This window comes from Ambystoma mexicanum, chromosome 2q (assembly GCF_040938575.1).
Source record: "Ambystoma mexicanum isolate Mex_15411 chromosome 2q, UKY_AmexF1_1, whole genome shotgun sequence".
Lineage (NCBI taxonomy): Eukaryota > Metazoa > Chordata > Amphibia > Caudata > Ambystomatidae > Ambystoma > Ambystoma mexicanum.
The window spans coordinates 1,257,047,491-1,257,063,242 of record NC_090924.1 but is presented as its reverse complement, the minus strand read 5'-3'; the positions used below and the strand labels follow the sequence as shown (position 1 = coordinate 1,257,063,242).

Genomic DNA, 15,752 nt, shown 5'->3' with positions numbered 1-15,752 from the left:
CGCGCCAAGACGAGGGAGCTCGCCGTGGTCCACACGGCAAGGACCGTCCAACTCCTCACGGACCTGGGATTCTCCGTGAACTACGCCAAATCCCACCTGGTGCCCGCGCAAGTCGCACTGTTTCTGGGAGCGAGGCTCGACACAGTGTCCCTTCTGGCCTCCCCGTCGGAGGAGAGGACCAGGACCATCTTGGGCAAGGTGCAACGGATGTTGGTGGCCGACGCGGCCAAGGTGAGGTCCATCAAGTCCCTCCTCGGGATGATGTCTTCCTGCATCTACCTCATTCCCATGTGCAGGCTCCGGATGCGCCCGTTGCAAGAATTCCTGGATGCGCGCTGGATCCAGACGACGGGCAGCTTCGAGGAAAGGATCAAGCTCGACGAGAGTTTCCGACGAGCGATACGGTGGTGGGGCACCCGCGCGCATCTGACGGCGGGCATGGACTTCCAGACCCCAGCCCACCAGGTGACTGTGACCACGGATGCCTCCCTAGAAGGGTGGGGAGCGCACACCGAAAATCTGCACGCAAGGGGACTCTGGCTCCCGACGGAGAAGTCCCTGCATATCAACGTCCTGGAGCTCCGTGCAGTGTTTTGGGCCCTCAGGTCCTTCCTTCCGTCCCTCAAGGGCAAGGTGGTGAGGATCTTCACCGACAACACCACCACCATGTTTTACATCAGGAAACAGGGCGGAACCAGGTCCCCAGCGCTGTCCAAGGAGGCGCAGGACCTGTGGCATTGGGCCGTCGCCCAAGGGATTCTTCTGGTGCCGTTTCATCTGGCAGGGATAAAAAACACCATCGCCGACTCACTCAGCAGGGAGCTGCGCTCGTGCCACGAGTGGGAACTACGGCAGGATCTGGTGGATCGCCTCTTCCGACGGTGGGGCACACCCCAGATCGACCTGTTCGCGACGGCGACGAACACCAAGTGCCGGAGGTTCGCCAGCAGGTTTCCCCAGACGAGGAGCATGGGCGATGCTTTCTCGTTCCCCTGGGAGGGCCTGTTCCTCTACGCGTTCCCTCCCTTGCCTCTGCTAATCCGGCTCGTCAACCAGCTCAAGAGGTCACGGTGCAGGATGATCCTCGTCGCACCTGCGTGGCCGAGGCAGATATGGTTCCCGGACCTTCTGGACTTGTCGGCGTCCCCGCCAATCAAGCTGCCGGCGGACGCGGATCTACTCTCCAGGGAAGGAGGCGCCATCCTCCACCACGACCCGAAGTCGCTGAACTTGCAGGCCTGGCTCCTGCAGCGCTAGAGTTTGGAGGATACGACATACCGGCCGATTGCAGAGAGGTTCTTGCAAAGGCCAGGGCGTCCTCGACTCTTAAATGCTACGGGCACAAATGGAAGAGGTTCTCTGTCTGGTGCCACGCACAGAAGATTAACCCTCTACGGATTACGGCTCCCCAAGTACTGCCGTACCTGCTGACGCTGGCCAAAGCTGGTCTGGCACACGCGTCCATCAAGATTCATCTTGCTGCGATCTCCCGATACACCAGAACCACGGGCCGGACGTCCTTGTGGTCTCATCGTCTGGTGAAAGAGTTCATGAAGGGACTGTTCAGATCGTTCCCGCCGGTGAAGGCTCCGGCCCCGGCGTGGGAGCTCAACGTGGTGCTGACCAAGCTCATGGGACCTCCGTTCGAGCCTCTGCACTCGGCCCCGTTGAAGTTTCTATCGTGGAAAACAGCTTTTCTCGTGGCCATCACCTCCGCACGACGAGTGGGAGAGATCCAGGCCCTTTCCTGCAAGGCCCCGTACTTGACTTTCCACGACACGAGGGTAGTGCTCAGGACGCACCCCTCCTTCATGCCCAAGGTACCGTCGGACTTTCATCTCAACAAACCCTTGGTGTTACCTGTGTTCTTCCCGTCGCCTTCGTCGCCGGCTGAGAGGACTTTGCACTCGCTGGATGTAGCTAGAGCGCTGAAGTTCTACGTGGACCGCACGAAAGGTTTTCGGAAGACGTCACAACTCTTTGTGAACTTTGGACCTGTCAATCAGGGGAAGGCTCTCTCGAAGGCTTCCATCTCCAGATGGCTCTCCGGCTGTATCATGTACTGTCACCGGTTGGCAAACCGACCGCTGCCTGGCCGTCCGAGAGCCCATTCCACCAGAGCGATCGCAGCTACCACGGCGTTCCTATCTGGTGTGCCCCTGCTGGACATATGCAGGGCTGCTACGTGGAGGTCGACGCACACCTTCACGAAATTCTACTGCGTCGACCGGGATTCCAGGGAGGAGTCCAGGGTCGGCCAAGCAGTGCTGCGCAACCTGTTCGCCTGAGGTGAGCCTGGTGAGGAGGTAAGATGCTTAATGTTGAGTTGATGTGATGCTTAATGTTGAGCCTTTGCCACCTCCCGTGGTTGTGCATGTGTGTACTGCTATGTATTCTTTATTCATGAGCATGTGAATCCATGCCAGACCCCATGCTGGAGAAGGAACAAGTTACTTACCTGTAACTGTTGTTCTCCAGCATGGGTCTGGCATGGATTCACATGCGAACCCTCCCGCCTACCCCTCTGCGGCTCTTCACTTGGTCATACTGCCACTTCACGTGCTTCCAAATCTGAAGATGGCTGCCAGAGGCGGTGCTTAGGTAGAGGGCAGTCATTGGCTGTGGTCAGTATGACGCAGAGACCAGTGATTGGTTATTACTACGAAAGACAGATCAGAAACGAAACTGATACTGGTTTTTTCTTTACCGAGGATTCCCAGCCTGACGACGGGGAATATTCATGAGCATGTGAATCCATGCCAGACCCATGCTGGAGAACAACAGTTACAGGTAAGTAACTTGTTCCATGTCATATATAGACCTCCAGGCCCTGTCAATAACTTCACAAACATAGTCAACCACCTCCTTGGAAAAAACATCAAACAAACCTCTAAAACTGTGCTTCTAGGAGACCTAAACCTTGGATACAATGATAAACTTGACAAAGCAGCCACCTCATTCGCTAGAAATCTCACAGACCTAGGATTCACACAGATAGTTACTGCCCCGACCCACAATAAAGGCCGTATCCTAGACTGGGTGGCAGATCACAACTGTGGCTCCACCATCAACTCCAACACAGCCCTCCCATGGTCCGACCACAACTGCCTCCAATTCTACATCCCCATATCCTCATACTCCAAACCACTTATACCTGCACCAGCCAAGATGGCCAGAAGTGCCAAAAAACTTATAGCAGACAATATACGTCCCTTTCTCAACAACCCATGCCTAGCACCTCCCTTCTCCTCCGACCCCAACATTCTAGCAGAGACTTTCAAAGATACACTCACTCATGCCATCAACACAGCAGCTCCTCTTGAAAGCAAAAAAGAAAAAAAATTGTTTCATTCCAACTCCTGGTTCACAGAGGACCTATTAAACCTTCGCCAGTGCAAGTGCCAAGCCCTCAAAATATGGCAGACCAATCCCTGTGATGCCACCAAAATAGACTTTATGCATATTTCTAAAAAGTACAAAAGTGCTATATTTCAGGCTAAGTCTGAAACATACAATAAACGTATTCTGGAAGCCAACTCCCACTCAAAAGAGCTTTTCTCCATCTTTAAAGAGCTCACTATCCCCCCAATCTGTACAGATGAGATTGTCAAGGATGAAGCCTGGTGCAATAGCATCCAAACAGCGATGTTAAATAAAATAGACCTTCTTCAAAATAAAATAGCAGACCACTTCAAGGCTCTGCACCCCCAACAGACCCCTGTCGCCAATACCGCTAACGACCAGCACGCCTCCAAATTTAATTTTTCTCCAATCAGCGAAGCAGAGGTTCTCCAAATCCTTAAACAGCTTAAACCATCTCAATGCAAAGGCGATATATGCCACCCTAACATCATTAAAGAATGCGCAGCACCCCTCACACCGATCATCACAGCATTCATCAACGCCTCTTTCAAGACGGGTATAGTCCCTGACCGCCTTAGAGGCTTGGGTGCGTCCGCTCTTAAAGAAACCAACCATGGATCCTGCCCAACCTAACAATTACCGACCCATCACAACGGTCCCATTTCTTCTGAAAATCTTAGATAAAGCGGCACACATGCAGATACAGTCCTACCTGGAAAACAACTCTGTCCTAGGTAAAAGGCAGTCCGGATTTCGCAAAGGTCATGGCACTGAAACCGCCCTACTAGATCTGAAGAACCAAATTACCCTAATACTAGACAAAGGGAAACTGGCCCTTCTGCTCCTCCTAGAACTCTCGGCGGCATTTGATCTAGTGGATCATGCCAACCTCACAAACCATCTCACACAGGCCGCACATTTCTCCATACAAGCCACAAACTGGATCACCTCCTTCCTCGAAGGAAGATTAATGAAAGTGTTCTCCAATATAGCTAATGCAGAGCCTACTACCATCAAGGGTGGAGTTCCGCAGGGCTCATGCACGGCGCCTACCCTCTATAACTTGTTTACCAAACCTCTCTTTGATAAACTGGATGCACTTGGGATCACATACACCAATTACGCCGACGATACCCAAGTACTCCTCCCGCTCACAGGACTCTACCATCAGGACGCAGCCACCCTCCAGAACATATACGCCACCATCCAAGCTTGGATGGCCACAAACGGTTTATGTCTTAACGGAGACAAGACCGAAATTCTCATCCTTGGTCAAAAATCCACCCTCACTAACCTCAACCCACTCTACACCAACTTCTCCATAGACAATTGCATCATCCCAGTTCTACCTTCTGTAAAAACACTAGGAGTACACATTGACGCCTCACTCTCCATGGACAAACAAGTCAACTCCATTGTTTGTGCCTCCGCTTTGAGCACTAAGCTCATCAATGCCATCAAACCTTTCCTAACCAAAGATAAATGCCTCTCTATCGCCAGAGCCACCATTGGAGCCAAACTAGATTATTGTAATGCGTTACTGGCTGGCACCTCCAATTCCAATCTCATTAACCTCCAAACAACACAAAATAATGCTCTAAGAGTAGCTCTCAATATACCAATAAGGGACCACATTGCACAAGCTAGAAAGGCAGCACACTGGCTACCTGTCAAAGATCGCATTACATTCAAAATACTTACCATTGCACACAAATGTATCAACCTATCCGCACCCTCTTACCTGTCTGACACCCTAGTCAGATCTCGCTCCTCCAGACCAACTAGGCAATGTCACTCCAACCAGCTCAGGGTCCCACGCATCAAACGAGCTAGAGCAGGGGGAGTAAGCTTCCCTTACATTGCCCCTAAGATATGGAACGCTCTACCTAGCACGCTCAGAGCAGAAACTTCTCTCATTGCCTTCCGGAAAACTGCTGAAAACCACCCTGTTTAACTAATTCCTCTTCTTCTAGTTCGCTACGCTCTCCTCATCTATCTCCTCTCCTCTCTTCCACTCCTGTAGCTATTTCTCGTTTTCTTGCAACTAAGTAATGATTTCAATGTATGCACAACTAGCCATTTCTCATAGCTGCAATCTTCTCCTGCAACTAATTAATGACTTCAATATATGTACAACAAATCATATCTGTAACAAGCGCCACGATGCCCCCTGGGCTGCATGTGCGCTAAACAAATGCGAATAAATAAATAAAATAATAAATAATATGAGGGACAGTTAAACACAGAGTCAATGGGTCAGAAGAGTCTGCATGGAGCCAGAACAGCCAGTCAATTGGGACAATGTGTAGGGAGGAGAGGCACTTCTTCATATAGCACAAATGTCTTGCACAATGTTATTTAGAGAGTTTGTAGAAACGAATCACTGTAGGGCCACACGCTGTAAGGCTTGTAAAGGAACAATAATGCAGCTGAGGAGTCGGCCTGCGGCAATAATGCACAATGGTAAGAAAATTAAACCATTGCCACCAGCCATTAATTGTAGTGAGGGTAATATAACATTTTTTTACATGAGTAAGTAGGAAAAGGGGTTAATAAGCACCCCTCCCCCCAGTACTTCCACATAAGATGGGGTGTACTGGACCTACATAGGAAAAACAGTTAAAGTAAAGTCTTCACTTTACTACTCTAGTTTACCCAAGAGAAGGTATTTAAACCTTAAGAGAAATCCAAAGGTCTTCTCTGTGACACTGCACTGAGAGTGCTGGGTGTCACAATACAAACAGTGATGCCGATCGAGTTTGTCATACTCCAAAACCAAAAGAAACAGTCTATATCAGATCAAAAATACATCAGGGTGAGAAAAAGGTCTCACCCACTCACTCCAGGATAAAAATTAAAAGTCCTAACGTCCAGCAAAATGTCTGTGGGTCTCTAATGTCGAAGAGAATTAGCACAGAAATGGGAATTCTCCCTAAAATCCATAAACTTGTATCTTCATTTCGCCATCTTGCCAGGATTATGTACCACCAAACACCATTCTTGACATGCACACTGAAGTTAAATGCCTACAGTTTGCATTCAAATACATTTACAGATGTGCAGTGTTTTTTAGCTTTTATGTCGTAGTCTACACACAAGGTTGCTGGTGTTTTGCATTTGGAAATCTAGTGAAATATCCTTGGAGGTTTGTGCTTGAGTAAGTAAAATTTAGGGCTCTCAAAAAAGCCCACTGTATGCAGACTGCTGCACCCTCCTGATGTGTAAATCTAAGAGAGTCTGTCTTGCTTCTATGCTAGTGTGAATTGTCATACCTAACTAGAGGAACGCATTTACTTCTTGAGTGGATTTCAGTTATATGAAGTATGACACTACACATAATGTACATTTATCATACCTTAAAATCATAAACGCTAATACTAATGCTTGTAACTGGTAATAAATGAAGCATTGGATTATACTTTTGTTTTCTCTGATCCCCTGCCTTTCTGTTGATTCTCATAGGGTGACTTGGGCTGGATGACTCGAGGATCCATGGTTGGCCCTTTCCAGGAAGCTGCTTTTGCTTTAGCTGTCAGTACAATGGACAAGCCAGTGTATACAGATCCACCTGTCAAAACAAAATTTGGCTACCACATAATCATGGTGGAAGGAAGAAAGTAGAAGCCCACAGATGGATACAAATATTGAATTTTCTCCAAGATGCATTTTGAATTCTTAGGAAGATTGTCTTTCTCCGTTTACCAATCTACAACTGTTGGACTTACCGTTAGGAATAAACCCATGGCGCAGCAGTGGCACCATTAAAGGTGTCCAAACACCATGTTTTATGTGCACTTAGCAAACAACAGACACTTTTATTCAACCGTGCTTCACCGTAGAATAAAATGTGAAACCATGAATTCTCGAGGGAATAGTAGCAAAAGCACATTGTCTCTCCCTTGCCCAATTTTATTTCTTTCAGTGGTCTGTCTTATTGTAGCATTCTCGCTGTGTGCATAAACAAAAAGAGGATACTAGCAGGATTCCTATCCGATATCCTTTACTAGTCAGGAAAAAAGTAGGGGTTTATTGAATGTTTCCGAGCTGTTGTTCCTAGTAAGGCTTTCTTTCTATTATGCAGCATAATTGGCCCATAATTATTGTTCTATATCAAAAATTGCCACTAAATTGTCATATTGTAGACTGCACTTCTATTGAATATTGATGTGAATAATCTAACATGCCAGGTGCGATGAAGCAGTTATAGTTATTGCCCAGAAGGTAGACAATAAGGTGCCATGACCACTCTAATATTTGTCTCTCATGTGGAAAGAGGGTTGATTTTGAGTATCTCCTATTAAACATTTAGGATGTGATTTCAGAGGGGACCAAAAACTTGTTTAAGATAACATTACACTTTGGAGTACCAGAGGCGAACACATGTATATTACTCAGAAAACACATGTGTATTGACCATTCTTTACCTCATTTAAAACACTGTAGTTCCAAATACTTTTCAAGACTGTTTGTCCTTTATTCCTTTTTTGATTACAATGAATTTCTTTCCTTTCTATTCATTCAAGTGCTGCTGTAGTTTATTTGCACCAGTTGACCACACGTTGGGTTCCAGTGATGCATTCTTTACAGATCGGTATCTGACTGGGGTTATGCAGTATTCTGCAATATTAGGGCGCAGCAATTCCCTTTTGACAAGGTTTGCAGTTTTTGGGAAAGCTAAATTAAAATCGCACTGGCAGTCTGTACTCGGGTCGATTTCATAATGGAAAATCTTATGCCGAAGTAAATTGTGCGTTGTTGGTAAACCTATTCCAGTAGTACTGCTGTTTTAATTGTATGCCTTACTGTATCAATTAGCACCACTTTGCTTGGTGGGTTTTCAAGGAAAGGGGTTTGCCAATCGGAGCTTGAGGCACAAGCTTCCTTTTGGCTTCCTGAAAACGTACATTCATTAAATCGCTTCTTTCGGCCTACTTTCTGATAGGACACGTTACTGTTTAGCTGTCACTATAACAGAGGAAGCATTGTAAAATGAGTTTTGTCTCAATAGGTTAGTTCACTTATGGGTTTAAACATCTGCACACAATTAGAAAAACCACTACAAACAAAGTGCAATATTCTAATTTAGCCAAAGGTTTTCTGCACCTATATTTAGTTCAACAAAGTCCACTGCTTCCTTTTTTACAACATTCAAAGAAGTCATCTAGGTGCTCTAACAATGTCATTGAGATCAGGTTTTATAGCAGAATTGTGCCTAGTTTACCTTTTATTTTTAAGATTATAGAGAAACCATACATTTAAGTTGCAATTGAATTCACAAAGCAAATGTTGTTGGAATCCCACAACATTTATTTGGAGTTGTTAATAAGATGGAAATGTGTGTCAGAATAAAGTTCAAAGTACCCTTGTGGAGGGAGAAAATCTTAATTTATAAACAGTTGTGAAAACGGAAGGTTTATTTTTTTCTCAACAAAGGTAACCGGTTTATTTGGCCAATTTTATCAAAATACGTTAGTCGATGTTGATTCTTGTCCTTATGGCATGGTCTAGAAATGGAACTTGTGATCTGTATAAGATAGCATGGTATTCAGTGAAAAAGTGGTCAACTAAAATGTTATCATTGAAAAAGTTGGGAATATTGCCTAGCAAAAAGTTGCCATTAAACTGCTGCTAAAAAGTAGCCCAAAATGCAATGCTGTTAGAATAAGCAGTGGGGCTAAGGTGGTTGTTAGCAAGCATGTGATTGCCTGGTTTAGGGATATGTTAAGAACAGGGGTTAGGGTAAGGCACGTGTTAAAGATTTGGGTTAGAATTGGGTAAGGCTTAGGGTCAGGAAGGTGGTGGAGGACTGGTGATGTGGGGGCGTTAGGGAGAGTAAGGTTTAGGGTAAAGTGTTAGGTGGTAGGAGTTTGGTTGAGGCTATGATGAACATTAGAGTTAAGGGTTTGAGTTTGAGAAAAGGATAGTATTAGAGAGGGCTGGCGATGTTGAGGTACGATGGGGGTTAGGATAAACCTACAGGTAAGGTGAGTCTAAGCGTTAGAGATGTGGTTAGGGTAAAACTAGGGATAGCATTAGAACAAGGATTTAGATTAGATAGGGTAAGGACTATGGAGTTTTAGGAGGGCTGGTGATGGGGGTTGGAGTTGGTGTCACTATCCATTTTCTATGTATTTGGTGTGTAGCCTTGCGCTAAGCACAATATACGTTTGATTGCTGAAGAGTTAGGGGCAGCCTAAAGGTCAGGGTCTGAAGTAAGGATTGTTTTAGAGTAAGTGAAAGGGTATGGGGCTGTTGTGTAGGACTGGTGATTGCCTGGTTTTAGGTAGTGTTAGGGCTACAGTGTTGTACTATGTTTTAGGCACAATTTATATTGCGTATAATAGCTACATTTTCAAAAGTACTTTTTGCTGATGACTTTCACATATCCACATTTTCCTGGTGACATTTCCACATGAAACGGATAGTATGTTTCCCCAAAAACGTTTCTATACATTTGATTTCAAAATGTTCTAGACTTTTATTCACCAGGGACTCCTTTTTTCTCTTTCATCACAATATCTCACGTCTGTAGCTATTAAAAATGAGCACTTTAGCACATATTGGGTGACTTAAGAATCAACAGAACACAACAATTAGTAGTTAAGTTCAAGACCTTAATTGACTTTGTCAAGATGATTATGGACAAGGCTTATTAACTCTCTGCCTGCTAACAATAAGGACTACTATTATTCAATTGTCAGGATGCATCAACTCAAAATGTCGTGTTGGGATACACAGTGTCCCAGCCAGGCCAAACGATTTCGGTTGAGAAAAACCTATCCGAATGAACCATTGTGGGAACAGACTGAAGGGGGTGCTGCAGAAGCACACACGTTGTTTTAGTTGGGTTTAACAGATATTAGATACTCACATATCGAAACACAGAAAGAGCAACACATTGCATTATTGTTGTGGTTGCAGAGGTCATACATAGAGATGCATATAGGCCCAGAGTTTGGGTTTTGTATTTGTAGTATAGTGTGATGTGTGGGAAAGACCGAATTAAGTGGAGTGAGCAAGGTATCGTGGTAGAAGCAAGGTCGGTGTGTTAACATGGCAGGAGTGGCACCATTTTGGATGTTAAAGCCTAGCACACAATAGAATAGAATGCAGGCCCTGATGTGGAGCTGCGGCTCTTGGTAGTTCAGCTGCTAAAATAAATCCCCGCTCCCTGGGAGAAAAGCGGAGGTCAGAGCCCACCCATAAGAGTTCATTGTGTCCAGCTGTCGCTCTTGAATAGGGTGGGAACAGAATGTGGAGCTGGTAGGGTTGCGCTGTTTGAAGGACAAATCCATGAGAACAGGACATAAGGTTTTGTAATGCCAATGGGCAAGAGGAAGATTTAGAGCACTACTGACAACCCCAATGTGTGGTCCCTCCATATGAATTACAAGTAGACACACAACCAAAAGCATATAAATACCTGAAATTCAGACACAAGAGCAGTGCCCCAGTCACCTGGTTTGAAAGAGTTAAGGGGGCAGCCGTGTCTGGACCTTTCCATGATTCAGGATAGGAGGAGCAAAGATGATGCCAATAAATTGAGTACAAGGTCAGGGAGGCAGCTTGTGTCCGCTGCGCCGTGTGGGTTGATGAGTTTCTATGGAACCATCCAAGATCTTTTTTGCATGTAAAAATGTTTGCTTGTTTTCCCTTGCAAAGAGGTGAAATGATTATTTGGCCTTTTTGGATTATTTTTTACGTACAGTCGTTGGGTTGCTTTCTTTAGATTCCGTGACCCTGACATGATCCCAGGCTCTCTGTGAGGTCAGGGGTGTCCCAGCCACGCATCCTGGAGTGCATCGCCCATCTGCGGCGACCAATACCCATGCACAACTTTATGGAGGACCTGGGATCCCTCCACTTGGCAAAAGGGAGTATGAGGAGGTAAATACCCTCATAATGAGGCAAGGGGATAGAGGAAGGATTTAAACCATTTGTAAATGTAGTTTTGTTGTGTGGGCCCATTATATGGTGGTTCCAGGATCCTTTCGCCTGGAATAAGGGGACGCAAGATGATTTAAGGTGGATTTTTTTGTTGGATGTGTTGTGATCTTGAGTGGCGATTCTTGTGTTGTGTGAGGAGGTGTGTGGGGCTTAAGTATGTGGGGCAAAAACGATGGAGAGGGAAAGACGGGGAGTGCAGGCAGTGTTGGAAGGGGGCTGGTAGTTTGGCGCTGCTGGATCAGTGATCAGTGTATAAAAGGCAAAGGGTTCTTATAAGTTCAAACTAGATGTAATAATGATTTTTCTAACCCCACTTGAATACATGTGTAGCATGCTCCCGCTGTATAGGGAGAAAATCATGAAATACCACTAAGTGTGGGTTGCGGGGCATATACAAGCCGTGGCCCAAAGCAGGAACAAATAAAGATGTTCTGGGCCACATATGCACATATTTAGCAGCAAAGTATAAGGGGAAGAGGTTGAGAAGCAGAAAGGGGGTTTTGGAATTGTGGGAGATGGCAGAGGATTTGAAAGATGGCCTTGAGGATCCTAAAAGGGGAGAAATTGTAATACAAGCGGCCTATGTCACCCCAATGCCTAGTGTAGTCTCCGAGTCTGGTGATACCCCCACAACCGTGCCGCCCCCACAGGGATGCTAACCAATGGTGAATGGGGGATATTTTAGTACTGTGATTAGGGTTGTGCACGTTGAAACGGAGGATACTCATTGCAATGATGAAGGGTACCGAGGCGAATCACCACAAGCAGGGAGGTTAGATTATGAGTCAATTAGGTCAGATGCCGACGCAGGAGTAACAGAGGAGGAATGGGGAACAGACGAGGAACAGGGTGACGAGGTACCTGCCAAGAGTGACACCAAGAGTGGAGTGTTTGTAGGGCCTGACGCTGAGAGCACAACCAGGTCGCATGGCAGTGGTGAAAGGGAAGCGAGGGGGGGGGGGAAATACCAGTGAAGCAGGTAGGAACGCTGTTTCTGTTGTTGCATAAAAGTCCGGGCAGAGCGCCGTATGTGGCCTAGCCACATATGGATAGAAATATATGATCAAGGCAATGCCCTCGCTTGCCGCAGAAGCAGGCAAATGGATATATGTGTTTGAGAAACCGACAGCAGGCATCAAATGAGTGGTAGGAGACATGAAGAGCTAGCTTGCCACAGTATTAGGAGATCAAGCAGACACAATTTGAAAAATACAGGATATCCATGGGTACAGATGGGCGATGATAATCATGCCTAAATTGGAGTTTAACCAACCTGATCCAACAGACCATGCTGATTCAGCATACAGGAATATTATGAATAGGGTTGTGGAATTCATAGGCTGGAACTCTCCTTCCTACAAACAAGATGACATGACCGATATTCTGAGCCAGGGTCCTCAGAGGGACCCAGATGCAGCCCTTCAAAGGAAGGTTATTTCCAACTGGGAAACCACAATATCTGGACCGGCAGTAAATAACAATTTTGCCAGAAAATATAGACCTTCATCCATTGATACAGACTATTTAACTAAGCACCCTACACCTGAAAGCCTAGTGATCCAAGCAACTACATCCACCATACAGTCTGCGTATCACTCTATTCCCCTGGAAAGGGATGAAAACAAAATGGATGCCTGGATTTGAAAATTTTTTGTTCGAGCAGTATGGCTTTAAAATCTACCAATGTTACATGTACCCTTTCAAGGTTTGCAAAAAAATAGGTACCTCGTACTGAACGGGATACAACTAGGGGCACACACATTAACTCGCAAGTTATAAGCATTGATAAATAGAATTCTCTTGAGACACAACTTATCATATATATTTCTTTATGATTTATTGTATGCTTTAAATATGAAATTTCTGTATTGATTTTATTTCTATCGCACTCTTACACAAGTGTTTCAGAGCGCGAAACAAATGTACCAAACAATGCATCAATTTACAAACATATATAGGTTGATTTGTTCTGAAGTCACATGTAAATGAAATTCGAGGGAATTGGGTCCTCCGACGTATTCCATATCTATGGCAGTAATCACCACAGCTGTGCTCCTTCGGAAAATCTTTTGGCGTCTGCGTCGATGACGTCGATACGCCGTCCTCGAGGGCCTCAGTCGAGCCGACGTCACCGGATGTTAGAAGTAGGACGCACGACACCCGTAGCCTCAGTTCTGTTGTTTCCGCGAACGTGTTCGCTTCGGAGATATGGCATGCCTCGATTCTACTGAATCCTGTTCTTTCGGTTCTTCGAACCTGTTTCTTCATTGTATGTCTTCGGCTTCTACCACCCCGCGGTGCGGGTTTAAGAAGTGTCGGGTGTGCGGGTCCAAGATGTCGCTGACGGACACGCACGACGCTTGCCTCTGGTGCCTCGGGGACGACCATGATACGGATGACTGTGTCGACTGCCAATCGCTCACATCGAAGGCCTTGCAGGAGCGTAAGAAGAAGCTGTTGGTTGGTAAGGTGGCCAAGCCCCGGAAGTCACGTTCCACTGGTCTTTCGACGGATGATTCGAGGGGCGACTCTCCGCATCGCCGTCGTGAGTCCGGGGGTTCTCGGTCTGGGAGTCGGTCCCGCCATTCCTCTGCCACTTCGAGGCACTCCCGGAAGTGCTGTCACAGGTCGCCTTCCCCGTCCTCATCCGAGGACTCCGCCCGTCGGCGGGTTGCTTGTCCCAACAAGCATTCCACTCCTGAGGAATCGGATTCTTTCCGAAAGGAGATGTTGGTGATTTTTCAATCGCAGGGCTCCGTTCCGTCTGCGCCAGCAGAGGACGCCGGCCGTGGCCGTACTACAGACACCGCTCGTCCTCCTTCGGGCTCAAACAGTCATCGTGACCACCGGGCGCCTTCGAGGTCCCGGTCAGACAAGGATGGTCGCTCTAGCATGCCCGTTCCAGGTCCCGGTCCTCGACGCCCTCGAGACCGCGAGAACCTGTGAAGTCTTCGAAGAAGACATCGACGCCGGCAGCGCCGAGGTCATCGACGGACTCTCTCTAGGCTCCGCCTCTGAGGAAGTCGTCGGCGCCCAGGCTGTCGAGACACGCTCGGGCTCCGCCCTTGAGGCCTGTGTTGACGCCGCCGAAGCTGTCGGTGCCGCACTCGATGTCGACGCCGATTCCTTCGACGCCTTTCGAGGCGGCTTTTTCGGGGGTACCCCGTGGCACGGTGGAACTCCCCAGAAAGGCTCTGCCAACGAAAAACATGTCTTTCTTCCTTTTTCTGTACCCTCTTTCCAGCCTTTGGATTATATTTTTGAGGTGGATGAGGGGTCTGAGGAAGGCGAGGTTCCTGCAGAAGTTCCTGATGGCCTCCTTTCTGGTCATAGCCAACTTGAGGACCTGCGCCAGTCGTTTGCACGATGTCAGTGGGCTGAACACCTCTCCGGAGGTGGAGTTTGGTAGGCCTGGCACGCATTCCAACTCCTCTTACCGGTGCCTGGTGTCGAGGGTCACGGATTACCTGGGGTGGTCTGCCCCCCCTGGGGATTTTCAGCAGGATGATCTGACTGATATCCTCGACCAAGGTCCACCAACTGACCCGGTACTGCCATTCCATATGGCCTTGCAGAGAAGGGTGGCTGCGGCTGACTTCTTCGGAGAGTCTCCCGGCAGTGAGCAAGTCCCTGCTGAAGGAATATCGCCCAGCCAGTGGTGCCCCCTGCTACTTGATCACGCTCCCCACTCGGGAGAGTTTGGTGGTGCAGGCGGCTGCGGCCCCCGCAAAGCAGGCATCGTACCCTACCATGCCTCCTGATAGGGACGACAAATGTTTTGACGGCTGGGCAAAGAAGGTGTTTTCTTCTGGGGGTACGGCGCTTCAGGCTGCCAACTCCGTTTGTGCCTTGTCTCGTTTCATGCACACTCTGTGGAACTGTATCTCCTTAGAGGCTGATCATATTCCCGAAGGGGAGGAACAGGATGGTTTTCTTGCTATCGTGCAGGATGGCAAGGACGCCATGTGTGAGTCCATTCAATCGGATCTGGACATGGTTGCGTCAGCCGGTCCATGGCGGCGAGCACCGTAATACGCAGGTTTGCGTGGTTGCGGAAGACGGCATTTGCTCCTGATGTGCAAGCTCGGCTCCTCAACATGCCCTTTGATGGTGAACATCTTTTTGGCAGCAAGGCTGATGAGCCTTGAGAGGTTGCAGACCTCCAAAACTGCAGCAAAGTCGTTGGGCGCTGCAGTTCGCCAACCTCCCCTTTTTCGTCCTAGGGGACAACAATGGAGGGGAGGTTCCTTTCGATATTACTCGTTCTTTAGTAAACCGAGAGGAGCTGCTAGTCAAAGGGGCCACCGTAGGAGTGCCAGACGTAGAAAACAGGGTACTCGAGGTGCCAAGGCCGCTCGGGCAGTTGCCTCTTTGCCCTCAGGCACTGCCGCTTCAGCTCAGTCATGAGGCCATGTCCCATGGTTCGCCGGTTGGGGGAAGGC

The 15,752-nt window shown here is 47.5% G+C and overlaps 1 protein-coding gene across 1 annotated transcript in view; it reads left to right on the top strand.

Moving 5' to 3' along the window:
- The window catches only part of PIN4 (peptidylprolyl cis/trans isomerase, NIMA-interacting 4), a 166,046-nt gene extending 157,315 nt beyond the window's left edge, over positions 1 to 8,731 (top strand). Inside the window, exon 4 of the mRNA XM_069648638.1 lies at positions 6,826 to 8,731. Coding sequence (XP_069504739.1) covers positions 6,826 to 6,984 — 159 coding nt within the window. The 3' untranslated portion in view covers positions 6,985 to 8,731. The remainder of the gene's footprint in view (positions 1 to 6,825) is intronic.
- Positions 8,732 to 15,752: the final 7,021 nt, after the last annotated feature.